This window comes from Medicago truncatula, chromosome 7, assembly GCF_003473485.1.
Source record: "Medicago truncatula cultivar Jemalong A17 chromosome 7, MtrunA17r5.0-ANR, whole genome shotgun sequence".
In the NCBI taxonomy this organism is placed as follows: domain Eukaryota; kingdom Viridiplantae; phylum Streptophyta; class Magnoliopsida; order Fabales; family Fabaceae; genus Medicago; species Medicago truncatula.
The window spans coordinates 47,429,690-47,457,331 of NC_053048.1; the positions used below are offsets into that span (position 1 = coordinate 47,429,690).

Here is a 27,642-nt window from a genome sequence, read left to right on the forward strand (position 1 = left end):
AAACGTCCAACGCTCGACGAGGGGAGAGTTTCATTCGCTTGGGTGGAATTAACGAACGACGAAAACATGATGAGCATGTTTTGGGAGCACAACATGTTCCAGTGGATCGATATGCGGGTAACGTTGTTGAGATCAACTGAAGATATCATCAACAACTTGATTCGGCCAGAAGATCGTCATTAGTCAGGGTAAGGTGCATTCCAACTGCAACAATTGTCTTACCTTTGAATGAGATAAATTCAAACCTGCCAAACAACAGGACTCAAGCATTTCGCTCGGCATTCATATTTTTCCTTTGAAAAGATTAAATTCATGTTAGGCTGGTTTAGATGAAGGTATTAAGTGTCAAGGAATGAACCTCATTTCGTTGGCAATTGAATATCATCATCTAAAGCAAGCCTAACAAAAATTTATTCTTTTCAAAGGAAAACATGAATGTCGAGCGAAATACTTGAGTCCTGTTGTTTGACAGGTTTGAATTTATCTCATTCAAAGGTAAGACAAAATTTGAAGTTGGAATGCACATTCCAACTGCAACAACTGTCTTACTCTGGATGAGGCAATTCAAACTTGTTAATTGGCAGGACTCCAGCATTCGATAAGCGTCTTGAACGCTGGTATTCAAGTGTCCGCATTCCTTGACACTTGAATACCACCGTTCAAGATGCTGATCGAATACTGGAGTCCTGCTGGTTAGCAAGTTTGAATTTGCCCCATTCAGTGGTAAGATGATTGTTGCAGTTGGAAGGTACATTCCGGAATGTAATGTAATGTGTAATGCAATGTAATGTGATAACATATATTTTGTTTATAATGAAACAATAATTATCTTATTTATTCACTTTTTGAATTTATTTATTCATTACGCAATTTTAATTAGTTAGATTCACGTTAGATTTAATTAGTTTTTATTCAAATACGCAATTATTAAAAACGTGACTTTAATCGGAATTATTCCAAATGCGATTTTATTCTAAGTACCATAATGTCAAACAAAATGTGCGGAACGCAAAAATAAAACATAAAAAAAATCGAAAACAATTAGGCATTAAAAGTCATTACATTCATAAAATTAGTATTACATAACTAAAATGAACTATATTAGGCATTTGGCAAGAATCCAAACCAAAAAAGTTCGGATTAAATTTTGGTCACCAAAGGTTCCTCATTTGGAGACGAACTTAATTTAAACTTTATATTAGGGAAGTAACTTGTTAATTAGGTCCATAATCATCATAAAATTAGTATTACATAACTAGAATGAACTATATTAGGCATTCATTCATCCTCGTCACACAAGTCAATCGGGTTTCCTGCTACGGTCCCTGCGGCACCTTGTTTTGGTTGATGACCAAAATAGCATGTCCTCCCGCTCCTCCTCAACCTCGAGTGATTGTACACCGGCATCTTCGAACCCTTCTTTTTTTCGGAACCATCGCAAACAATTCTGTGCCACGTCGTAGGCGATTTTTCTTTGTTCTTCTCATCACCCTGAACGTTTCCCTGATTCTGATTCTGAGACATATCTACATTAAAAACAAATGGCGATCAAAAACTAACTAAACAACAATGCCATAAAATCATAAAATCAAAAACTAAACCTAAACTTAAACTATCATCAAAACATACACCTAAACCTAAACAATTCTACAACGATTCATCAAAACCTAAACCTAACAATTCAATAAAAGTTCTCTAACAATTCTAACCATTCTAACCTAAATTATCCTAACATATCATAACATCAATAAATCAATATAGTCGAACCTATATAATCGAAATTTAATGAAAGAAAAAACAAACAATTCAACCGCAGAACAACAATGCAATAGGATTAAAAAAACTTACTTGTTTTTGCGATTGAAATTGGCTTGGAATGGCTTGAAATAGCTCAAAATCGCACCTTGGAGATCAAAAAACGTAGCAATGGAATTTTGGAAACTCCTATGTCTGTTCTGTTCTTATAACATTTTTCTCGGCAGTTAACTGCCGAGGGGGCAAAAACGTATTTTATTCGTGTTTCTCAGCCTTATCAAATGTGGGAACAACAATTCTCTTTTATTATGGGACCAACAAACAAGGACTGCACTCACAAACTTTGTTTACTTCCATTTGCGAGGCTCTGAACTTGGCTTCTTGGTTACGGGTCATGATAAAAATTCATCATGTAAAATACTTCTTCCCGAATTGGCTGAATCATTTGCTCATTTCACACACATCTTAAGAAAAATGTATAAACGAAAAAGAGAGAAAAATAGTTGTGTTTTTGTTAAGTATTGGTGCATTTTCCGCTATCATAAATACAAAGTAGAATATATTGAAATGAGAATAATAAAAGTAGTATTAATTAGAGTTATAAAAGGAAAAAAGTAATTAATATTGTATTTAAAAGTGAAATGACTCAGTTATTTTGGGACATTGTATTTGATGATATTGATGACATTGTTCATATCTCTCTTTTAATCAATTATTCTCTTTCATCTAAATAATTTATTTTAATCATTTATCTAACATTCTATTTCATCTAAAATGTACTAATGTCACCAATATCACCCAAAAGTTATGTCACCCAAGTGTTACCTGTATTATGGGACTGTAGATCATTATATGTTTTACTTTGGCTTTAAATCGATTGTAAAGTCAATATCTAAATGTATCTTCAAACATTCTCGAGCAATTTAAAACTCATCGATCATCTCTTTCAATCATATGGCTTCATTGATCCCTTCAATAAGGGCAAAATACTCCACTCGAGTGGTAGATCCACCACCACGAATTATTGTTTTGCCTCCCAATTAATCGTCGTGTCAAATAACGTATACACAAAACTTGACAGAGATTTTGTAGTGTCCACGTAGCCTGCATACACATACCTTCAAACCATCTTTCTCTCAAGTTGTTTTTGTGTATTTTAAATCGCCTTTCAATTACTCGTTAAAATACCTTAAAACACACTTCAAAGCTAACGGTAGTTAACTGCCATCAATTTTTTGTTTTGAAGACAACAATAGTTAACTACCGCTGAGAGTTTTTTTTGGTCATTTTCATGTGTTTCTAATAAACTATGGATGTAAGAACAACAACTTTCTATGTTATTTATCATTTTTTTGGTGTAAAAGATAATATTTATTGAATGATAAATAAGTAAACCTAAAACAATTTAATTACAAGTCCTAATTTTGCAAGATTTGTGGGCTTGGAGAATCAGGTGTGGGGGTGTGATGTATTTTTTCTCTCTAATTTTTTTGTTTTTGTTCAAAAAATTTTCTCTCTAACGGTAACAACTAAAAGTGTTAGAATTATGCCCTTCACCCTGTACATTTTGCTCGCGCCCTGCAATCATGCCAAAAATGCTCTTACGCTAGTTAACTTGCGCAAGTGTTAATCACTGCGCAACTTAACTAACGTTGCGTGAGTTAACTAGCGCAGGGTTAGTTAAGTCACGCTACGTACTGTCTTAAACAAGGCAAAGCACCTCATTTCCTCATTTCTGATCTAAAATCTCAAAAAAATCTCAAAAATCTCTTTCAAATCACCCAAATCCAAAATTCCTTCAAGTTCAAATCAAACAACACTTCAATAACAAGTAAGTTAAATGATCAAACACCATTAACTTTTTATGTTTATATGTTATATTTTTTTCTCTTAAATTAGAAATTTTTTAAATTTAGAGTTTGTTTAAATTTTGATGTTTTTGGCAAGAAACCATACAATGTTTGCATGTAAATGACTTGTGTTGCTTAAATGTTTAGATGTTTGCATGTTTATGTTGTAGTTTTGAGTTTTAGAGAATTTTTTTAGATTTAGGGTTTGTTTAAATTTTGATTTTTTTTGCAAGATATGATACAATATTACATGCAAATGAGTAATATTGCTTAATTATTTAGATGTTTGCATGTTTATGCTGTAGTTATCATTTTTAGGGTTTATGTATAATTTACCCTCCAAGTGTTTGATAAAATGTTGGAATAAGTTTTTCATTGATATAATGTTACAACATAATTATATTAAAAACAAAAATTCAAAATTTAATAATTAAACAACAACTAAAATTATAAACATGTAAACACATATACTAACTAAAATGTATTACAATAGCATAAGTGATAACTTACTTGTGATTTAGTGAATTTTTTTTTGGATGATTTGGTAGAGTTTTTTTTAGAGTGAGAGAGTGAAAATTTGAGAGAAAGATGGTGATGGTGATGATGGAGTAAGTGTCTGAATTATAACTACTGACTTGAATATATCACGAACATAACGGCAGTTAACTGCCGCTGGAGCCAACGGTTGCTAACTGCTACTAATTGCCGGCGTTTAAGCTAACAGTTGTTAACTGTCGTTGAGGTAAAAATGTCATTTAATTGTGTCAACAGGAAATATTCATTGTAAAAAAACAATTTTCTTAGCAAAATTGAATGAATCTACCATTGTTGTCACTAAGGTGGGTTCAGTCAGGTTCGGGTCCAAAATGGTTCGCTCGTAAAAAATTGAAAGTGTATATAATTGGCATATTTTCCATCTTTTCAAGCTTCAGTTTCGTTGGGCTACAGTTTATGCGGATCACATGTTGTTCAGACGAGTCTAATCTAGTTAGCATGGGAGTAGAAAAAATGATATGGAGAGGGGAAAAAATCCTTCTAAACACGTGTTTGGTTCTCCGACGAGGATACTTAATTTTACTAATAGAAATGATTATGTAAAATAAATTTTGGTTAAAAGTAATTATTATGACTAAAAGTAAATTCTGTTTGAATCCTTTAAGGTAAAAATGAGTTTAATTATAAATTTGTATGAATATTCTTATGTTCGATAGGTTCAAATATTCGTTCTCATTTGCTCAAAAAAAAAAAAAAAAAATTCGTTCTCACCCCTCGTTGTCACACACGCAGCAAGAGCAACCAATAAAATTGATTTATTAATATTTTAACTTGATAAAACAAGGAAAAATCCCAAGGATATATACATTATACACAGCACAAGGCACATGCAATGCAGCCTCACCACTGACACTGCAACCGACAACGGCACGCAAACAATTCTTTACTCAACTGCCCAACAAGACACGCGCCGACTAAATCGTACGCCAGCCCCTTGCTTGCTTTGTCATGGCATCTTCTCTCTCACGTGGCCATAGTATCAACTACATATATTCATTCAAATTATAATTATTTATACAAAATATAAGCAAATTATAAAAAAAGACAAATTTTTATATTATTGTAAAAAAAATCATCTTTGAAAAATATTAAATGTAAATTGCATTTAATTTATTCTACTTTTTATTCTATCCGTAATCATTAACCAATAAGAATTGTTTTTACATCTTTTTATGAAACATATTCTAATAAAAATACAAAAAATTATATCTCAAACCACCATGTTTTTTTTTTCTTAATAAATGTGAATTTGTATTTTTTGCTTATAAATTAGGACGGAGGGAGTATTATATTATTCTATAACGTTAGTTTTCATAATATTTTCACAAATTTCTTCTATGAAATAATTTTGTCAAATAAATAAATAAATTTCTTCTTTAATCATTAACACATATGTATCGAGTGTATCACACATATTTCGCTAATGTTATTTGACATTTAAATATGAATAGCAATCAATGTCTTTAGCTATTTATGGCCCGTGCGGCAGCACGGGTAGACGATCTAGTATAATAAGGTGTTACATTTTTTTTAAAAAAAGGGCAAGCCCAAGAAAGAAAAAAAACTAAGCGATGAAACAAACATTTCGAAGTATGCAAGCTTAAAAAATGTCATAAGAAAAAAAGACTTTTAAACTTTATAGATGGCATGTAAATCAAAATAGTTTAAGGGTTGATTAAAATTAGCTAGCCAATGAGTCTATATGCTTCCTTCACATCATGCATAGTTGATATGAACATGTCAATTCATGTTTTTCGGTCTCGAATGCGCCAAATCAAGATAGGAACATTCTCATTAATGTTACAATTCTTTGTCAAAATATTGACTAAAACTTTTGCGTCTTCTCCACTTGTAGTCGTAGGTGTGATCTCATGTCTCCAAACCAAATTCACAACAATATAATTGCCCTACACCTCCGCACGAAGCGCGTCAAAGTGGAATTTAACCCACTCCCAGAGCCGCTTTCAACCAATGAAACTAGTGTCATTGTGACGAGGTCATTCAGTTACGTGCGTAATTAGTTAATATTCATCACACTCGTAATTAGTTACACACTCGTAATTAGTTACACTCGAACATGTAATGTCAACCATTGATTTATTTAATTTTTGAAAAACATTAATTTATTTATCAATAACTATTATTGTTCATTTTACACTTTAAAATGAGTTGATAACTTTAAAAAAGCCAAAAACTCGTGAAAACAAAATATGAAGTTCTCCTTCCTATCCAGGCAAACAAAATATAAAAAAAAAAATCAAGGAATCACACTAGAACGGTATAAGATGGTTGTTCAAAGTTCAAACCAACTACACTACCGCGGTCGTTTGAGCTTTAAAACAAGACACGAGGACTTCGTTAGCGATATTATTTAAAAAATAATGATACTGAGTGGTGTAGTAAGTGAATACTGTGGTGGGTGACATAACCTGATGCTTATTTACAATTTTCAATCACTATCTCAGAGAGTTATATTGGCAGAACAAAAGAAACTATAATAGTTAAATTGCAGTGCATAAAAAGTGTATCACCACCAACAAATACATAGATAGATCCAAAGTGAATCGCCTATTATCTCAAATCAGAGTTAAATAAATACTCATATGGCAACAAGGATTCTTCTAGGACATGGTGTAAATGACAAATGCAGTTAACAACTATCAATAAGAAAGTAAATCAAAGGTGTAAATTTTAACAAATCCATAGTTTAAAATAAGTGTTGAAAATGATGACGAATAATTAAAATAAGTGTTAACATTTCCCAATATAAAAACCATAACCTTCTCTATCAAAACAAATCAAAACTGATAGGCCAGAAATTGGTCACCTTTTAGGTTTACAAAAAGCATCATGCATCACCACTTACCGCAGTGGAAACAATAATAAGGCGAAGAAACAATGATATATGAATAATTCTAAAACAGGGAGTATGTATCCCTAATAACAAAAAAAATTCTGACTGATGTTCTGCATCCAATTAGGAATGAAAAATGTATGATAAAACTTCTTTCCCACCATCAAAAATTGCCAAAAGCAGCTGAAGAACTCCTTTTAATAGGAGATCATTTCACAGTCAAGATTTTGATGACTGATGCGACACCCACGCGATGCAGAGCCACCACAGAATCCCCGTTATTGCAGAGACCCTTTGTTTTGGCATACTGAATGGCGAAGTCTAGTGCCTCTTCTGTTGTTTCTGTGTGAGAAGCTCTAGCAGAACCTGCGCTGAGTACTGGAATCAATCCTCGGAATATCAAGCTATGTCTGGCAGGGGCCTCATCACTGCAGGACCAATCAAAAGTGTCAGTCTTAATCTCAGGAACGACAACAGAAAGAATTGGCATGCCAGCCCTGTATTTAGCCACTAATTTTGCAGTACTCCCTCCTCTAGTTAAAACCAATATAAGTGCTGCTTTAGCTGAGTTGGCCATTTTAACTGCAGAAGAAGCTAGACTCTCCAATGGGCTCATGGGTACTGGTGAGTGCTCCATTATCCTTTTAAATACATCTCCATAGTTAATGGTACTCTCAGCTTCAACACAAATTTTAGCCATAGTTCGAACAGCAAGTTCTGGATAAGCTCCAGCAGCAGTTTCACCGCTAAGCATGACACAGTCTGTGCCGTCCAGAACTGCATTGGCGACATCTGTAGCTTCAGCTCTGGTTGGCCTGGGAGATTTGATCATTGACTCCAACATCTGGGTTGCAGTAACAACAGGCTTTCCTTGGATATTGCACTTATAAATCATCACTTTCTGTGCTAGAAATATTTTCTCAATTGGAATTTCCATTCCAAGGTCACCACGTGCCACCATAAATGCATCTGAATTTGCAAGGATATCATCAAAGTTTGCAACCCCTTCTTGGTTTTCAACCTGTCACATACATTTGCAAGTTGCAGAGGAAAAGCAACTAGAAATAAGTAATTGAACATAACACATGCAAGTGATAGAAAAAAGGAAAAAACTTAGTGCATTTCCTTAGGTGTTTTTCGTTAGTTCTTAACTATCTATGACTTCCTCGAATCCATAATTTTTCAAAGTTTGTTATAACAAAAAAAGTTGTATTTTTAGTTAAGAACCATACAAAAAACACCTAAAGAAATGTGCCTAAATTTTGTCCTAGAAAAAATCAGTAGCAACTCAACTATTTTCTTTGAGGAGCATCTCAAATTTTGTTAGATGATGTCCAATATAACACACATTAATAGGAATGCAGCAAACATCTCTATGATATCAATGTCTGATTAGAACTCGACACATTGTTAAACAAGCTAAAAAATCACCTATTTTCCATGGAAAAAAAAAATCAGAAATTCATAATATAGCATACCTTTGACATGAGAAGAATGTTCTTAGCATGGTGTCCTAGCAGTTTCCGAACTTGCACCAGATCAGAACCTTTTCGAACAAAAGATAGTGCAATCATGTCAATTTTATTGGGAACACCCCAAACCATAATATCTTCCCTGTCTTTCTCAGTCAAAGTGGGAAGATCCACTACAACTCCAGGCAGATTAACATTCTTTCTCTCGCCTAGAACAGCAGAGTTCTCACAGCGGACTCGAACCAAACCCAATTCTTTGTCACATGATAAAACTGTAAATGATATGGTTCCATCTGCGCAGAGTATGACACTCCCGGGCTTCACATCCTCAGCCAACTTTTTGTAGCTCATGCAGATCGTATTCTCATCACCCTTTAGGCTATAGTCGGTCGAAATAGTTATTTCATTACCTTGTTTCAGTTGGATAGGTTTGCCATCCTTGAGAAATCCAGTACGAATCTCAGGCCCCTACAACAATGTGCAGTGCAATGTAAGTAGATGCATAAAATGAAAGATATGAAATGAAGGAACTTGAAAATGCTGGTTTCACTTTATTAAGTTCATGAATAATAATGCCTTGAACTCGCATCTCACACCAATTCAGCATTTAGTGAAAGATAGGAAATGTAATATGCCTAAATGATTAGGCCATTCATGTTCTTGACTAATGAAATTAAAGAGCATATAATGTCAGAGTAAATCAGCTTTACACTGATATCCAATGAGAACTCAATATTTGTTATGTCATATCATTAATTTTAAGATTTCAGTTACAAGAGTGTACTGACATGTCAGAATAATAGATTCTCATTAGAGGCATGCGCAAAGTTGGTTTACACTGCCAGTGCATCCCTTTAAACTCCTCGGACTACTCTCTATGGATCACTGGAGTGGGTTGAATGTTCAATCTTACAAATATAGTCAACATTGATGTTTACTTAAATATAATATTAAGCATCCAAATAAGATTGAAAAGAAGATTATTCCCTTTCACTATTCAAATTGTTCTTTAACTCATTTTTATTAGCCCTATTATACTAGATCAGTTTTGAGAATCTTAAGAACTTCCTACTCCAACAACATACCTATTTAACAACTTCAAATAAGTACTACAAGTCACCCTACATCTTGCACCGTTACTGTGGAGATTTTTTTTAATGCATAAGAAACCAGCTCTTCTGCTCTTGTACAGTAAGAGTTTTTATTTGTGGTATACATCTCATCTCCCTCAAATTACAATACTCACCAAAATCAGGTTCTTAACTATAAGAATCAAGTAAGAAAAAGACACTGGAGATGCTCTTGTATTACTATAGTGTAAAAGCGTTAAAAGAGCTAAAGTGTGTTTGGATTGACTTATTTGAGCTTATCTACTAGCATGAACACTTGCGAGACTCTTGTGGCCTTGTTTGTATAAACAACTTAATTTGAAGTTTATAGCATAATCACCTATCATGACAAGCGCTCATTTATAAGCTATTTTAATTGTTTACATATAAGCTATAAGCTATTTTGAAGAACTTATGAAAATAAGTTTAACTCATGAACATATCACAAATTATTTTGATAACTTCTCTCAAACAGTCTCAGAAGTGTTTATGGTAATGAATAAGGTAAAATAAGTCAGTCCAAACAGCCTTTACGAAAAATACTAAGATTATATAAGGTCAAAATCAAATTGATACACTTGATACATCTCACACATCAATAACAAACACAAATTACATAAACTATCAATTCAAATAAAAAACATTAACAAAGAAAACTGAAGATGCATTATAAATAAATAAATAAATAAATAGGTTTTATACCTTAGTATCAAGCATGACGGCGCAAAGAATACCAGTATTCTCCATGGCGGCTCTAAGATTATCAAGAGTTTCCTGATGATAGTCATGAGAACCGTGAGAGAAGTTGAATCTGGCAACGTTCATACCTGCTCGCAAAAGCTTCTCGACCATGGGAATAGACCTAGATGCGGGTCCCAGCGTGCAAACGATCTTAGTTTTCGGTTTCTTCTCTTCTACAATCGTCGACATCTTTGGATTAGATCGATCAGTGGTGGTGACCTTGGTTTTCTTCTTCTTCTTCTTCTTTAGTCTCTCTGTTGTTTTGGTGTGCTGTGCTTTCTCTCTGACTCTGTATTCTCAAGCAAGCAAGTTTCACGCGGACCAAAGATATTCTACAAAATATTACTAATTTCTTGACCAATAATCAACCAAAAAGATTATAATTATAAATAAACAAAAATATAAAATATCATATTATTACGTGTTATTATACATTTTTTATATTGTTTTTTTCCTTCTCATTTTTTTTTTTTACGATAAAATAAGCTTCATTAAAATGCTAAAATAACGAAAATACAATAAAGTTTAGCTATGAATTGGGACATGCCCCGTCAACGTTCTTAAAGCCAGACCTTTAGAAAATAAAAAATCTTAAAGCCAGAGTCATGCACATAAAAATTTCAAGAGCCAAAACTGAACTAACAAACCGAACTCTTGATCCTATCAGCCAAATTAAATCCTTCCACGACAATGGTTAAGAAAGATCAACTAATTGCATCCATTATCAAAAACAAAATTGTTGCCGGTGTTCGCTCATGCCGACTATATGTGATTTTTAAATTAATCAATTTAAACATATGTTGACAAGTCATCATCCTCTTACTCAAAATATGGAGCCGACAAATTGAGTCACTCTCATGCATTTCAACAAACACATAAAACATAAACTTGAAGCAAATTAAAAATAAAAAATAGAACAGAGCCAAACCAAGAAAATCATAAAAATTTCAACACAAGGTTGTTTGTATCCATCTTTACTTTCATATAAAACTGTCTGCATCATTGTTAAGATACTCCTCCGATCTTTATTATAAACAACAATTGACTTTTTAGATTCAATAAATAATTAATGTATTTCGTTATAAATATACATCACTTACACAATGAACCTAAAAAGTTAATTGTTGCTTATAATAAAGATCGGAAAGAGTATTATTTATAATTTTTTTTAGTAGTTTATAAGTTATAACTTATAATACCCCGATAATGATTGATTAGTAAAATTATTGGACTAAGAAGCCATTTGTACATTTACTCAATTTTTAATATTTTTACTCAATTTTTAATCTTTCTAAAAATATGAAAGTTAGTGTCGTTGTAAAAATATAACAAGGTCATCTCTTGCAACTATTGTCATGTTTGAAAGGAGAAAAAGTGCTTATTCTAATCTTTGAAAAAATAATTTTTTTCCTTCTTTTTTTTCTAAGGGATTTTTTTTTCCTTCTGATTGTACCATATTAATTAAATGGTACAATTTAATATTAATTAAGTGGATTATACCATTTAATTAATATTATGCAAATCACTCATAATTTAAACAATATTTTTTATGATAAACTTATGCTAATAACAAAGCCGGTCCAACTGACAAGCGAGCCGGCCACCTTGGACCTCTTTAGGCATCAAATTTATAATTTTAATCCATATTAATTATTTATGTCTTAAAACATAGATTTTACATATTAATTTTAGGTTTAAATATGCATTTGGTCCTTAGAAATACGACTCGTTTTGATTTTGCTCATTGTAACTTTTTTTTAAAAAATATACCCTTGTAAGTTATTTTGTCTTTTAAAAATAGAGTAAACCCTCATTTGGGTCCCTGAAAATGTGCCTCTCTATCAGGCACATCCTTGGAACAAGGAAACACAAAAAAAAAACTCCCCGAAAGTCTCTTCCGTTAGTCATTCCCGTCCAAAACGTTAACTGAGCGTTAGCTCTGCTGATCTGGACGCTGGTCTTGCCATATCACCTGCAAAGGAGGCTTTCCACGCTGGCATGGACGAATATGAAGGGTTAGTAGATAGTTTGCAACGGTAATTTTTCGTCCCTCCTTTATCATCATCCATTTCATCTTCATCTTTCCCTCATCTCCATTTCTCCTTTTGTTCCCAATTTCAAACCCTAAAACCATCTTCTCACTCAATTTCTTTCATTGTTTTTCGAATTTCCTTACCCAAATTGAGATTGAACATGATCAGAGGTGGGGCGATGCACAAGACGCACAAGAACAACAACAATAGTAGCAAATCACCATCTGGTTCATGGAGTATGCCATCTTCCTCAAGAATAGATACAAATCGAGCCACAATTCCAGTACCTGATTGTAACTGTGGCGCTTGAGGACAACCATGTTTAAGGCAAACACGACAGAGAACCCTGGGAGACCATTCTACACATGTCCATTTCACAAGGTATATTTGAAAGAAAAATTGACCACTAAAATTGTATCTACACATTATACACCTTATATTCCATTGTTGTTTATGATTTCTCCATTTATGCAATTGTAGAATGATCCCCGAAATTGTGGGTATTTTATTTGGCTTGATGAATGGGAAGAAATCTTTGGGGCAGAAGAAGTTGTAAATGCAGAGGAGAAACATTTAAGTAGAAATGATGAAAGAGAGCCTCTAAATGAAAGACTTCTTGATGGGAGAGAGGTTGGCAAGGGAAATGGAGATGAGGGAAAGATGAAGATGAAATGGGTGATGATAAAGGAGGGACGAAAAATTACTGTTGCAAACTATCTACTAACCCTTCATATTCATCCCTGCCAGCGTGGAAAGCCTCCTTTGCAGGTGATATGGCAAGACCAGCGTCCAGATCAGCAGAGTTAACGCTCAGTTAACGTTTTGGATGGGAATGACTAACGGAAGAGACTTTCGAGGAGTTTTTTTTTTGCGTTTCCTTGTTCTAGGGATGTGCCTGATAGCGAGGCACACTTTCAGGGACCCAAATGAGGGTTTACTTTTTAAAAATGTCTCTAAACCCACTAAAGCGTTGAAGTGGCATGCTTTTATCCACGTGTCAGTTGTTGAGAATGCAACTTTGCCATGTGGCAGGCCGCATAATATTGAAAAAAAGAATTTTTAAAATTCTAGAAATTGACCGAAAATAAATTTTCAGATTATTTCATTTTCAAAAATTAAAATAAAATTTCTGAAAATTAGATAAATCGTTTTTGAAAATGATATAATCTAAAAATATTTGAAAAACAAATCTGATTATTTTTGTTTAGAAACTTAAATTTAATTTTTTGAAAATAATATTTGAAAAACTTTTTTTTGAAAACGAATCTGAAAATAAATAAAAAACATTTGAATTTTTTTTAAAATTAGATTTTTAGAAAAAATTCTGAAATTAAGATTTCAAAAGTTAAAATGAAATCATTTTTTTCTTCAAGATTATATAATTTTCAAAAATTTATTTTCATATTTTAAATTTAATCGAAAAAAATTAATATTTAGATCTAAAAATTTATATAATCATCGAAAATTTTATTTTCATATTTAAAAATTTGAATTAAATAAAATTATATAATCTATTTATTTTTTAGTTTATTAAGTTATTTTAAAATATATATATATATATATATTTTATCATTTACAATTATAATAACTATATTTTATTTCTCGAAAGTGTTGGCTAAGAAATGAAATGATATATCTTTTTCGAAAGAATGAAATAATATTTTTTTAAATATAAAAGTCGACAAATATATAATATATAAAACAGATGTACGAATAAGTTGGTACTAAGTAGTTCAAATAAAAAAAAACAAAAATGTTTGTAGAAACTCCCTTTTCATTGTAGTATTATTCTAAGCCGAAGATTACGACAACAATAATGCAGAATCGGTGCTTAGTTGGAATCCATTTTCACTGTAACCGTCTTATTTGTTTCTTTTATTTTATTTTTTCCCTAAAAACCTTTTTCCAATGAATCATCATCATCTATTTAAAAACATAGCTTCGCGATTACGCATATAAAAAAAATAGAAAAAAAAAAGACAGTAGCAGTTCTGTTGATTCCACACATGCTTTGCAATGGCGGAAGCAAGAGGAACCACGTGGTGGAGTGAGGAACTAGCAAGTCTTATGGAAAATTCATTACCTGAATCTTCGACAACGACGTCGTTTGAGGATGTCAGAAAATCATCATCATCGGAGGAAGTGGAAGTAGGAGAGAGTTTGAAGGAACATGCGGTTGGTTTTTTGATGGCTTGGTGTGAGATACTTATGGAGTTAGGTAGAGGTTGTAGAGATATTCTTCAACAAAATTTCTTCAATGAAGATTCTTATCTTGTTCAAAAGTTACGAGGACCTTGTTCTAAGCTTTCTAAGAGATTAAGCTTTCTGAATGATTTTTTGCCTGAAGATCGTGATCCTCTTCTTGCTTGGTCTATTGTCTTTACCGTTTTTCTTCTTGCCTTCGCAGGTTTCTTTCTTGATTCAACTCAACTTAACTCCATTTATTTTTTTATTTTATTTATTTGGTACTTGTTAGTAGTTTTAGTTTACTTTACTTTAATGGTTCCACAGTTGCAATCAATCTTAATTTTAATTCAATGAACTTGTTGTGCTGAATTCAACTATTTGTTGTTCTGTTGCTATTTTTGTGGATTGGTTTGACTGGGCCTTCGGGTCTTCAGTTGACAAAAACACAGGATTGGTTTGGTTTGATGTTGTTAATGTTATGTTCCAATTTCAATTCTTATCATGTGAACCTTATTAATTAATTTGGGTTATTATTGGCAAGTCTTTTAATGTTTCTATGTGTTTACAGAAGAGATTATTACAAATATAAATGTATCACTTACTCCCTCCGGTTACGAATATAAGCAAACAAACATCAAACAAAGTAGATGTATATGGTTCAAACTGTGAACCAGATACACTCCTTTATTTGTTTGGCTTTTTTGCTCTTTTGCTTATATTTGAGATCAGATTCGAACAAACGGATAATTAACTAATTAATTTCTATAAATGCAAGTCAAATATTCTCAGTCCATTTCTTTATGACATAAATGAACCTTCATATTTTCCTACTTGTTGATTTTCTATCTCTGTAAAACTTAGTCAAGTATGGTTTATATTCTTATGGATTTTGAGGGAAAAAAGCTATTCAGTTGCTTACAGATGATCTTTGCCGTTAAGCAATCTGGGCCTGGCATAAGTTTTGCTAACTTTTAATGAAAAAATTATTTGCAGCTATAAGTGTAGACTCTAATCACCAAACCTCAACCAAGGCGGCAATGGTTCGCATGCATCCTCCTATTGCTAGCCGGATATTGCTCCCAGATGGTAGGTACATGGCTTATCAAGATCAAGGTGTTCCACCAGGCAGAGCTAGATTTTCACTTGTTGCTCCACATTCGTTTCTTTCATCCCGGCTGGCAGGTAAAATATAATTGAAGTTTTTGAAAATAAAAACCAGCTTTAATAAGAATTACATACTTATCTTTAATATGGATTCAAAAACTTATCCCCTGCGAAATTTTAGTTCTTGTCTTCTGACATTTTCTACTTCCTTTTGTTATCATTCTAATGCTAGGTATTCCTGGAGTGAAAGCATCGTTGCTCGAAGACTATGGTGTTCGCTTGGTCACTTATGATCTTCCTGGTTTTGGGGAGAGTGATCCACATCCCAGCCGGAATTTCAATTCATCGGCCATGGATATGTTGCATTTAGTTGATGCTGTCAATGTAACTGATAAGTTCTGGGTACTATGCCACTCAAGTGGATGCATTCATGCTTGGGCTTCACTCAAATATATTCCTGAGAGAATTGCAGGTTGCCCCCCCTATTCAAAATTCTAATGTCTCAATATCTTTGATTAATGTGTTGTTCATCTTAAACTCCACATCTGAAAAGGACTTATAAGTTAGGACATATCAATAATGTTAACATTTTGTGAAACGTTCAAAATCTAAAATAACTCTTCCATTGTGATTTGTGACTCTGTCTCCATTCATGTAAATTTTTGGGAAAGAAACAGAAAAAAAAATAATGTCAGTTGTGGCTATGGTTATAGCGATGTACCAATTTCTAGCCGATTGCCTGCCTCTGTCGAGCAAGTTAAACTCCCTTTTCTACCTGCAAAGTATAGAAAAGAGACACATGAATTCTGATAAGTTGTAATATACTAATATTACCTGAAAATGCAGGTGCAGCAATGTTAGCCCCTATGGTTAGCCCATACGAGTCACACATGACTAAAGACGAGATGAAAAGAACTTGGGAGAAGTGGCTGCCAAGGAGAAAATATATGTATTCCTTGGCTTATAGATTTCCAAAACTTCTCTCGTTTTTCTATCGGAAAAGCTTCTTGCCGGAAAAGCATGAGCGGATTGACAAGCAATTTTCACTTTCACTAGGAAAGAAGGTGAGTCGTGATAACCTTGAATTATGTTGAAAGGGATAAACCCTGTCTGAGTATTTTTCTTTTTTACTTTTTTTATTTCATCAATAGATATGAAAACTTACTTTTCTTTATTGCCAATAGCTAAGTGGATTCATGGTAGCTGAAAAACTTACTGTGTTGTTCGGCATTCAGTTTGAGTTTTGAATTGACTGTCCATTCACCAGTTGGTGGATATTGAGTTTGAACCTATAGAGTCGTCCAATATAACATGTCTGTTTTGAAATTTACTTTTTGTGTACACTACCTCAATTAAATAAAGTTTCTGTAGGTGTCCGTGACTGTGGAAGAACATTTAGGCCTGTTATAATCTGTTGACAAATCAAATTCATATATGTTTAGGATGAAATTCTCGTCGATGAACCAGCATTCGAAGAGTATTGGCAGAGGGATCTGGAGGAGTCTGTTCGGCAGGGAAACCTGAAGCCGTTTATAGAGGAAGCTCTTCTGCAGGTATCTAGATGGGATTTCAACATAGAAGAACTTCATGTGCATAAGAAGTGTCAAACAGGAGGATTACTTCTTTGGTTGAAATCCATGTACGGTCAGGCAGAATGTGAATTAGCAGGATATCTCGGCCGTATACACATATGGCAGGTTTGAACATTTTCTTTTTAAGTATTGCTTTTATGATTATTCAGTATTTTCTTTCATCATTTCTATTTTAGTGTACTATGTAATACAGTGTTCAACTTATTCTTTGTTTTGGAGTTTAGCTTGTTATAATGTACTTACATTTCCCTTTTCAATTCTCAAACAGGGATTAGACGATAGAATGGTCCCACCATCAATGACAGAATACATAGAAAGGGTGTTGCCAGAGGCAGTAATCCATAAGCTTCCAAACGAGGGTCACTTCTCCTATTTCTTTTTCTGCGATGAATGCCATAAGCAAATATTCTCCACTCTTTTTGGAACTCCTCAAGGTCCCTTTGAACGACAAGAGGAAACTATGCTCGAGAAAAACACGGAAGATGCTTTAGTATCTGTTTCTGATATTGAATGATCGGAAACGACTGGTATACACGAGTTAACTTTGGATGTAAATAACACAGGCGGCTCCTATGCACAGCAAAGCTTCAAAGGATACAGCATTCCCAAGGATTCATAAATTTTGAACCACGGGAGCTTTTGGAGATATATAGGTCGAAGTGTCACCTTACACTGTTTCTACTAACCTTCCACTGTTCCGAAGCAAACTGTATCTTAACTGCCTTCTCGGATTTAGAGTGTTTATTCGATTGACCGTTAACTCAGCGGCAAAATCGTGCCTGTTACTTAGTTCCACTTTTTATTTTCATCTCTTCTTTTTTTATCATTTTCTTATGTTTCAATTTAGATTTTGCATTTGGGGTTTGATGGCTTATTCAAAACGGAGTTCATTGCTTCAGCTATCACCTCTTAATTGAAAAGAGAAGAAGGGAGCTTAGCGACATACAAATGAAAAAATGAAAAGATTCATTACAGTAGTTTAGTGTGCATAAAGGTGATTATCTCTAAAATTTAGTGACATAATTGAGTCTTTATGCCTAAAATTATAGTAATGAAGTTTTATATTTTTTTTAAGAACTGTAGAGAATCTCCACCTGTTTATGAGATCAAGCAGTCTTTGAATGAGTTGTACCATAACTTGAATTATTTTGATGGTTTATTTTCTCTTAAAATAAACTGAAGTTACATGCAACCAGACAGGAAGCAAGTCAGCAACCAACAAATATGCTTGAGATTTGAAAGGGTTTTTGGGAAATGTTAAGCTTAAGCATATTATTAATTATAATTACAGGTTATTCGTATATATTTCTAACTTTTTCTTCCTTCAACTAGAATCCTTGTGCTTTAAAAAAAAGTAAAGTTCAATGTTAGGTATGAAGTTTGCTTAAACGTCAAGCTAAGCAGTAAAAAGAATACATGTGGATAATCCAGGATGAACACTTTTTTGGTTCGCTATGTGCTGACTGGATGCTCGCGTGGGGGCGTGAGAGGGCTTGATATAGGTACCGATTGGCTAGTTTACGTATTAACCCCAATCTCTGACTTTTGTATTAACCCCAATCTCTGACTTTTGAAAATTTGTGAACGTCGCGTCGCTTCAAAGAAAGAGGATTTTGCTCGTTATGAAGCACGATAATTGGGAATTAGCCTGGTTTCGAAGAGAGGGGATAAATCCACTGTTAAATTCTTACACCTAAACTTCTTAGCAAACTCAGCGCCACCCACATCTGAGACTAAAGACCGCCTATTTCCGCGAAAGCCTAATCCGTGCGCTGATCCTTCTTTCTATAGTAGGAAGAAAAGAAGACTAAAGTAGAAACCAACATTAGTGGTTTGTTCGTATCTTTTCACTGTCTTTGACCAAGTAATTAGAATCCTAACAAACATCGTTTGTGAGATTGTAATCAAAAAACAAAACAGAAAAACATCGTTTTTAAGATTAACCCGGCAGACATGGTTGCAACTACTATAAGACTTTCTAAACTCTAAAATCTGAACTTTAATTTCTGTTTGATAGCATGTCCCACTTACTATCGAACAACTTAGTACTACTGTTACAGTATTTTAATTTTTTTAAACCCATTAAACAAAATTATTTTCATAATTTTTCATTTATTAAAAATCAAAGCATAAAATTCACATGTTTTCATAGATGCAACAAACAAAATGTGCCAACTGTTCAAGCAGTCACAATACAAAGTTACAGACATAAGGTACATTTGGTCCACTGTCAGAGAATCAGTAATGCAAGCTCATTTAGTTCTATTATTGTTAATGTTAATCTAAGATGAAATTATGTAAACTAACAATAAGACAAGGGATTTTATTATTTTCACCAACATACATACTTTAAAGACAACTGAAATTTCTAATTTCACCTTGGAGAATGATAGAGAGAGAGAGATCAGGCATAGTACCACTGTGTGCTGTAAGACCCCACTTCAACCACCAATTGTTGATAAATAATATGTAGATGGATAGATAGAATAAATGTGCATGTTAGCATTGACCCCTTCTCTGAAGAGCTGCAGATGCATAAGTTAATAATAAGCTCTAAAATGGCAAATCACCTTGACAATTTCTTGCTTCTTTAAAACTCATTTTATACTATTTAACTAGCATATACACTCATGACTAAGCATAAGTTTTCTTATAGATGGATAAATAGATTGATAGATCCGTTGCATGGAAGAGACTGAGAAGTTACAAAGAAAATTATGCCAGTATGATAGCAATGTAAGCTATCTTTAGTGTTAATTTTTAAAGCAAAACATAGTAGCATCAAAGAAATAAAACAAAGAAATCAAATTTGCACTTATATACCATATTTAGAATCAAGAGTTTCAAATTTCAGTTTATGAACAAAAAAGAAAAAGGAACTTTAAGCAGCAGAATCATATTCCTCCTTGTTGGTAAAGCGCAGGAAGGATTCTTACAGCAGATTCATCCTTCTGTCACAAGATCAACATGAACCAAATTTCTTCCCCTCAAGGTCAATGGTAAAGAATGTAAATGAAAATACAAATTAATTAATATGGTAAGTAAAACAAATTTCACCCCAAATCAAAAGTATTAATGAAATGTTTGGATACACATAAAAAATAGGACAAGTAAATAAATAAAAAAGAACACTCAATGTAAATGAACTTTTGTTTTTATTTCTTCAGTGATATCTTCAATCCTACTTTAATGATTTCTGTCCTTTCACTCTGATTACTATATAATCAACTGGCCACACCATTGGGCACAGGTAACTCTGCATTTATAGCGGTTTCTACCTTCGGTGGACCTGAATGACGCCTTGGCCTCGCAGGCGAAGCCGGGAAAGAAAGGCGCTTTTTTGCAGTTCCAAAGGATCCTTTTTCTTGTTTGCCATTTTCCTTTGCTAATGGACTTTGACTTTGTGTCCTCAACCTAGCTTTCGCAGATTGAGTCGGCACCATATAACTTGGAACTGATGGAGAGCTAGCAAGACTTTCATCATCTCTAACTGATGACCCGGCAATAGAGTGCCTGCGGAACCGATCTGACTGTACACTTGCCATGCTTTTGGAATCATCATCCATAACCCAGCTTCCCTTTGGACTTGCCTTCTTCAGTTTCCTGGCAACTGAAGCAGAAGCCGGCTTAGTAGGAGTTGAATTGGACTGAAAGCTGGGTGAGCCAGGATTTTGGCTCGCTACTGGAGAATGTATTTCAGAGTTGAGCTGGAAACGGGCAAATGATTTGCTGATTTCTCCACCTATAATGCTGCGGCTCGAACTTTTAACAGATGAATGATCATTTAGTTCTTTATCAACAAGGCCACGGCTCTCCCAAGGTCGGGCAGCCATCCATCGTTCTATCCAGCTCCACCCCCAAGTAGGATTGGTTGGATCCACAAACATTGGATTCATAGATCTAGACGAGTTCTTCGAGTTTTGCTGTCACAATATTACACTTGCAGTATTAAGCAAAAAAACATAGCAAGACACTTCAATTCATTCAAAATATAATAGGACATCACATAATATGTGGTGTTATTCCACTATCCAAATATCTCTATTGAGAAGAATTGAAGACATTATTATACAACTGAATTAAGCATATTATTATTATGCGAAAAAATCAATGTGGCAGTGGGAAAAGAGATTGCAGAGGTTTAAGCAGAGGAAATGGTTATGAAGATAGTGACTACATGAAAGGATTCCTGCATTTATCAAACCTAAGGTATTTTCAGTTGTCATTTCATGATTTTAATTATAATTACAAAAGGACATTATTTTCATTAATTGCTTTTAAATATTTGTTACCGAAAGGGTGATTTCACCCCCTCTTGTTTTCATCCTCTTCTATATAGATCTTCAAAAATAGGAAACAAAGTGAAAAGGTGACAATTTTGGTATTATTCGTAAAAAGCAATTTTAAAAATATTTTCAAACTAAATTGGTTATAAGTTTTAAGTAAAAAGAGCAACAGCTTCAAGTGGAAAAAATAACAAATAAAGTAAGTGATTTGACTCATCAACAAGCTTTCACTAGAAATAGTAGACATCTCAACTGCTGATGAGAAAATCACGGGCAAACATTTTAACATATCTACGATTTGCTATTTGTTATGCATCTCTATGCAATATCAACGATTTATTTTCCCATCAATGGTCGTTGACATATCTTACATCATTCTCTAAAGTGAATTATTCACTTCAGAAAAGCTCCAGAACATAACATGAAAGCTTGGATTCTCATTTTTTTAGTTCTTGAAATTATGTGAAATTTTTCCATGCGTCTTCCAATTCATGTAAAAAATTTCAACCATTTTCCTCACATATCTAAGTTAACAAGAGAAATAGAAAACCTGATGAGTGAATGCATAAGCTAGTGCTCTTTCTCTTCGCATAGTAGCCTCATACTTGCTCAGTAATTTGGCTTCAATTTGTTCTTTTGATTGTAGGCTATCATCCCATTCCTCCCCAATCTATAATGAAAATTTGGGACATGTAAAAACCATTACAAACAAAGTCAAATAAGCGTTGGTCCAATGTTGAGAGATTAGCATTTTAAAAAAAAAAGTTAAAGGAAAGAAACCCATACCCGCATGGTTTCAAGCTCCTTTGCATGCTTCTGTAAGAGCTGTCTCTGCAAAGCCTGATTCTCCTCTAACATTCTGACCCTCCTAGAACGAATCTGAGATTGCACACGAGCTAACGTCTGCATTGAGCGGAGGGTACTCATGGCTTGACGTTTTACAGCCGGCCCTTCCATCAATGTTTTCAATCTGACCAGCCCTCTTAAAGCCCGCAATGCTCTTCTTGCCTAAATGATTTTAAACGACAGTTAAGTCTGAAAGGTATTTCAAAATGATAAATTTTGTTTTGCAGTGATTATTGAATGCCTCTTAAATCCTCATTAAAGTAAAAAATTTGAAACCAAAAGAACTCATCCAACGTTGCAGGAACAAATTTGAAAACGAGGGAGATTACAACACATACCAAGTATCCTCGAAAAGCTGTTTGAATCTTGATTGCTGCCACTTCATCCTTTGGTTTACCAGCAAAACGAGAAACAGTAGCAGCTTGAGTCTTAACAACTGCTGTCTGAACAGAACGAACAGGTTCCTCGACATCCACCACAGTTGTAATTTCAGCAACATTATGGTGATTGTTTTGATTTTCAATATCAGTTAATTTAATATCTTCTGGCGGAGGAAGAGGCAGTGCTGTATCTATTTCTACAGAGGGGTCTGAAGTCTGCAATTTTTGCTTCCCAAACCATTTCTTTTTTGATTTACTTGATTTCTGAAACAACAAAAAAATGAAAAATTATAACAAATATAACATAAAATTGAGCTAAATTTAATATATTATATATTTTTTCTTTTGATACCTTTGAGTCAGGGCTGAGAGCTTTCTTCACTGTAGAAAACCAATTTCCCTTCTTCCCCATTATCTTCTTGGCATTCCTTAATTTGATCCTTTATATTACAAAAAGAAGGAAAAAAATTGAAGATCTGAAATCTCACTATCCAAAATATCTTATTTAAAATTGAAAAAAGCAGTGAAATTACTAGCTTATAAATCATTAAAAGCCATTAATATTAGCATGTTTGACACCGACAAGGAAATAATCTGTGTGGAAAAATGAAAATATAATATGGAAAAGAATAGTCAAATACAAACTTTTATGCTAACAAGTAACAAGCCATTCAAACTCCTAATCCTTCCCTATTAGTAGTACATGTATTAATTAATTCAATCTAAATCAAAGTTTGGAAAATCAATTAAGTGCTTTCTAATTGGCATTCTCTTTATAAAATAAAATTGAATCAAAAGCAATAAAAATGCTAAATTTATCTTTCTTGAAGAAGGTGCAATGGGAGGGAATAATACCTGAATGAATGAAGTGAAAGATCTGAAATGAGCCAATTAGTGTTTAAAGAAAAAGATTGAAACTTGAAGAAGATCAAAGTTGAACCAACCAAACCACACCTTTAAAACATGTTCCTGTAAAGAGGGAAAAATCAGATCTTGACAAATGACAAAGAGAAGAAGAGAGTTTAGTTTGTTTGAATAATAACAACAGCTGTTTCTGCTAATATTGTGACATTGCTCACTTGTGTTTGTTGGTCCCACTAGGCCCCACTACTTGTTCATGTATCATCTTGTGCTTAATTGCAATGAATTTGGATCTTATCAAATATAAGAGTCAACAAATTAAGAGATGTTTGCTTAAAAAAAATAAAATTAAGAGATGTTATTTAAACAAATTTGTGATTTTTTTTTATGTTTATATTTTTAATTTAGTTTTGACTAATCTATTTAATTTGTTAATCTTTATCTTAACCAAATTAACATTGGTGCCTTTGAGATACTGATTAACATTTCCCGTAATATATTTAAGAGTAGAGGTTCAAACTTTTAACCAACCTTTTAAGAGGTGAATTTTTTAGCCTATGCCAACTTGGAAAAAAAAAAGATCAATAATATTTTTTTTATGGGAAATTTTTATGCTTTCAACCTCAAGTGAGATGGGTTGCCATAAATGTGTTGGAGTGAGTGTTCAACTTCTTGTGATATGTTACTAAGTTAGTTACTATGGTACGAACTTGGATTTAAAGGGAAGTTATTCACTGCTACAGAGCTAGTACTAGCTAACTAGCGACGCCTATATTTGGATTTGCAATATAGGGAAAAAGAAAATGGGAATGAGATACAAAAAACGGTTGGTTATATTTATTTTATTATTTTTATGTCACATTTTTGAATTATTCAATATATAACTAATATCTTTTGAAGACTTTTTTTAAGGTAATATCTTCTATTCTTCTAAAGACCTATTACAATAAAAACAATAAACCGAACATATTCTCATAATTATTATTTTTAAATTATATTGCTATGTTGATTTGATTTTTTCTTAGCACCCTTGTGGCCTTGTCTAAGTTCGTTTCTATTGGTTTGAAATTCACAAGAGCAGCTAGGTTTCTCTCTTGACCTTGAATTTGAACGCAAACGACTTTAGATTTACTATTTTCAGTGCAAAGAAGTTTAGTTTTTCATCCATATGATCAATGTGCATTATGCTCTTACTCTTCAAGGATATCTATTTCTTAGTGTCGCTCTTGGTTAGAAATTCATAAAGACATATAGACTCGTTATAGATGGCATCTACGACTCGTTATACCTTGGCGTCCCTCTTAGTTAAAAATTCACAAGGACAACTAGGTTTCTCTTTGATCTTGAATGTTTCTGCACATGACATATGAGGTTGTTATCTTTAAATTTTACCATGAGCGAGTCATAGATGTCATGTACAATGAAGCAACAACTATATTTAAATTTAGAGTTATAATTTCCAGTGCAATTTTTTGTTTTGGGTTTTTCATCTACATTATAGATTGAAATTTGTAAAGAGACTAGAAATTTCAACTTCTCGCTCACATCGTCAATGTGCATGATGCTCGTACCTTATCAAGGTCATCCATTTTTTGGCGTCGTTCTTTATTAGCAATTCATAAGGGAATCTAGGTTCATCGTAGATGACATCCATGGTTCACTTATGATCAAATTCAAATATAATAATCTTGGTGTCCCCATTCGTTATAAATTCACATGTGTAGTTAGGTTCCTCTTCAACCTTGAGTGTGGTCATCATATGATATGTGAGGTTGTTGTTGGGGAGTCTCGTGTAACTCTAGAAGTAACATGTCAAAGACTACAAAAGAGAAAGACATTACATCTTCACATAAAATCTTAAGACATTTTGTATATGTCTTACATTTTTTATGTATCCAACATTTTACTTATTCATAGTCGATGCAGAACTAACCACTCGCATATGAATTCAACAACCTCCCCAACGAGCCAAAAAAGAACGATGGATTGCTAATAAAGAACTCCCCAACAATGGATTTTTTGGCGTCGTTCTTTATTAGCAATTCATAAGGGAGGTTGTTGGGGAGGTTCTTTATTAGCAATCCATCCGTTTTTCGAACTCCCCAACAATGAATTTTTTACTGGCTCGTTGATAACTATTGTTGGGGAGTTCGGAAAACGACCGAAGTCACAACGAGTCAATACTCCATAACTACGTGAGAGGTAGACATTATATCTCCACCTAAAATTTTAAGGCATTATATATATATATATATATATCACCTCTCACATACATTTGAATTTGGAGTTATAATTCTCAGTTTAGTTTCTCATCCAAACTATAGAGTGAGCGAAATTTCTGTGTTTAAATTTTTTATGAAATAAAAAGCAACACCAATTCACGCAAAACAAAAAAGTGTGTGATACTCCTTCGGTCTTAGTTTATTGTCGTTTTTGAGTTGTGAGCGATTCTAAATAAAATAATTAATTGAATTGATTTCAATGATAAAATTAATATAATTATACCTTAACATCCTTAATAATTATAATTAGTGGAATAGTCAAGAAGAGTGAAATTCAATGAATGAAGGTATATGAGTGGGAAAAAAATAAATCAATATTATATTAATATTTTAATTGTAGTTAATGGAGTAGTTAAGAGTTAAGACGAGTTTATTTCAAAACAGAAAAAAATGCAAAAGTTACAACTATTAACAAAAGTAGTACAATGAGTTACATAATCGAGTGATTGATGACTAGCACAAGAAGTGGCCACTATTGCATGAGATGAGTATATACAATCATATTTGCCTGCCTTTTAGAAAACCCTACCGAAAAGTCTAAAAAGAATGAAAAAAACTATTAATGATACAAAAATACTAAGATATGTCTTCCTTTTATGAAAAATAGTATAAGTAATATTATTAAAAAAGTTACATTATTAAAAAAATCAAGCCGAAAAATATTATTAAAAAATATTTGTTGTATATATCGTCATATACTAATTTGAGAGCATGTTTTAATTTGTTCAAATTTATGAAAAATAAAAAATACATTTTAATACAAACTTTTTACTATAATTGGTGTGATATGGATTTTCCAAGAAACCCCCCTAATTAGTTGCTAAGCAATTCATAAATAACGATCCTAAGTTGTACAAAAAAATATTTCTGTACCAAATAATTTTGAACTTTTTTAATTGCTCAAGTCTTGAACATATGGATAGAACAATTTTTATTTGATTTAAGAAGTATTATTATCTACAATGAAGTTGACGTTACCGAATCTAGCTATAAACGTCAACATCCTTCTAAACATGCTAGCATTAGCAAGATGGTTAAAAACCATTACAAGTTTATACTACTAATATTTTAATAAATAACATCATCAAATTATAATAGTTAATGATAAAATCATCTTTCAGCTTAATTAGTCAATGATTGTTAAGTTTAAACTTTGTACCGTAAATACACACTTTGATAAAATAGCTAGAGAAAAGTTTGTCGCTTTTACAGTCCTATTCATGTTTTTTTGAAAGAACGGAACTATTCAACTTGAAGATACCGGCCAATCCATAGAACAATAAAAATTATTAACATACTCAATGTCGTGATAGACAACCTTAAACGAAGGTGTTTGAATTCTCTTAATAGACTGTTGTAAAATGATCATCAATGCTATTTTGAATAATGATAATTTTCCTATTTTTCTTCGTTTTTAAAAGTATCGTGAGAGGTTTCTGACTATCTTGCATAATTTGATCTCTTTTGGTAAAACCTTGAATTCTTAGCTTCCCTTAACAAATAAGTAACATTTTATTTTGGATAAGAAGTGACAACAACAACACTGCTAGCATGGATATCAATCAAATTTTACGGTTTTTTCCAAGCTAAAACATGTGAATCGCATTAAAGGTTGATATGCAGTCACATGAAGTCATGAATGGACACAAGAAAGGTGTGCTGATTTTGAATTCGTTTTCATATGTTTTTTAATTTTTTTTTCTTAAGTAGTTTAACAACTAAAATTTCATCTTTT

General features: G+C 33.0%; 3 protein-coding genes across 3 annotated transcripts; 1 reads left to right on the forward strand and 2 right to left on the reverse strand.

Annotated features, from left to right (window-relative positions):
* Window positions 1–6,866: 6,866 nt before the first annotated feature.
* LOC11431881 (pyruvate kinase, cytosolic isozyme) lies at window positions 6,867–10,669 on the reverse strand. Its single transcript, XM_003625538.4, has 3 exons — window positions 10,298–10,669; window positions 8,493–8,954; window positions 6,867–8,035 (listed from the first exon to the last, which is right to left on the reverse strand). Exons 1-3 carry the CDS (start codon window positions 10,523–10,525, stop codon window positions 7,223–7,225), a joined length of 1,503 nt encoding a protein of 500 aa, XP_003625586.1. The 5' UTR covers window positions 10,526–10,669; the 3' UTR covers window positions 6,867–7,222.
* A 3,575-nt stretch (window positions 10,670–14,244) lies between these two features.
* Window positions 14,245–18,226, forward strand: LOC11425772 (uncharacterized). Its single transcript, XM_003625540.4, has 6 exons — window positions 14,245–14,776; window positions 15,550–15,738; window positions 15,893–16,132; window positions 16,507–16,724; window positions 17,103–17,357; window positions 17,521–18,226. Exons 1-6 carry the CDS (start codon window positions 14,386–14,388, stop codon window positions 17,764–17,766), a joined length of 1,539 nt encoding a protein of 512 aa, XP_003625588.1. The 5' UTR covers window positions 14,245–14,385; the 3' UTR covers window positions 17,767–18,226.
* Window positions 18,227–20,079: 1,853 nt separating this feature from the next.
* LOC11423273 (protein IQ-DOMAIN 1) lies at window positions 20,080–23,894 on the reverse strand. The gene is made up of 7 exons (XM_024770615.2): window positions 23,844–23,894; window positions 23,620–23,733; window positions 23,117–23,204; window positions 22,723–23,028; window positions 22,325–22,546; window positions 22,089–22,208; window positions 20,080–21,175 (listed from the first exon to the last, which is right to left on the reverse strand). Exons 3-7 carry the CDS (start codon window positions 23,174–23,176, stop codon window positions 20,477–20,479), a joined length of 1,407 nt encoding a protein of 468 aa, XP_024626383.1. The 5' UTR covers window positions 23,177–23,204; window positions 23,620–23,733; window positions 23,844–23,894; the 3' UTR covers window positions 20,080–20,476.
* Window positions 23,895–27,642: the final 3,748 nt, after the last annotated feature.

Coding starts and splice junctions, on each gene's coding strand:
- LOC11431881 (XM_003625538.4), bottom strand. CDS start 10,525: ATGTCGACGATTGTAGAAGAGAAGAAACCGAAAACTAAGATCGTTTGC. Junction 8,955..10,297: donor CCGTCATGCTTGATACTAAG/GTATAAAACCTA, acceptor ACATTGTTGTAG/GGGCCTGAGATTCGTACTGG. Junction 8,036..8,492: donor ACATTCTTCTCATGTCAAAG/GTATGCTATATT, acceptor TGTATGTGACAG/GTTGAAAACCAAGAAGGGGT.
- LOC11425772 (XM_003625540.4), top strand. CDS start 14,386: ATGGCGGAAGCAAGAGGAACCACGTGGTGGAGTGAGGAACTAGCAAGT. Junction 15,739..15,892: donor TCTTTCATCCCGGCTGGCAG/GTAAAATATAAT, acceptor TTCTAATGCTAG/GTATTCCTGGAGTGAAAGCA. Junction 17,358..17,520: donor GCCGTATACACATATGGCAG/GTTTGAACATTT, acceptor ATTCTCAAACAG/GGATTAGACGATAGAATGGT.
- LOC11423273 (XM_024770615.2), bottom strand. CDS start 23,176: ATGGGGAAGAAGGGAAATTGGTTTTCTACAGTGAAGAAAGCTCTCAGC. Junction 23,029..23,116: donor CTCTCAGCCCTGACTCAAAG/GTATCAAAAGAA, acceptor TTGTTGTTTCAG/AAATCAAGTAAATCAAAAAA. Junction 22,209..22,324: donor AGGAGCTTGAAACCATGCGG/GTATGGGTTTCT, acceptor TTTTCATTATAG/ATTGGGGAGGAATGGGATGA.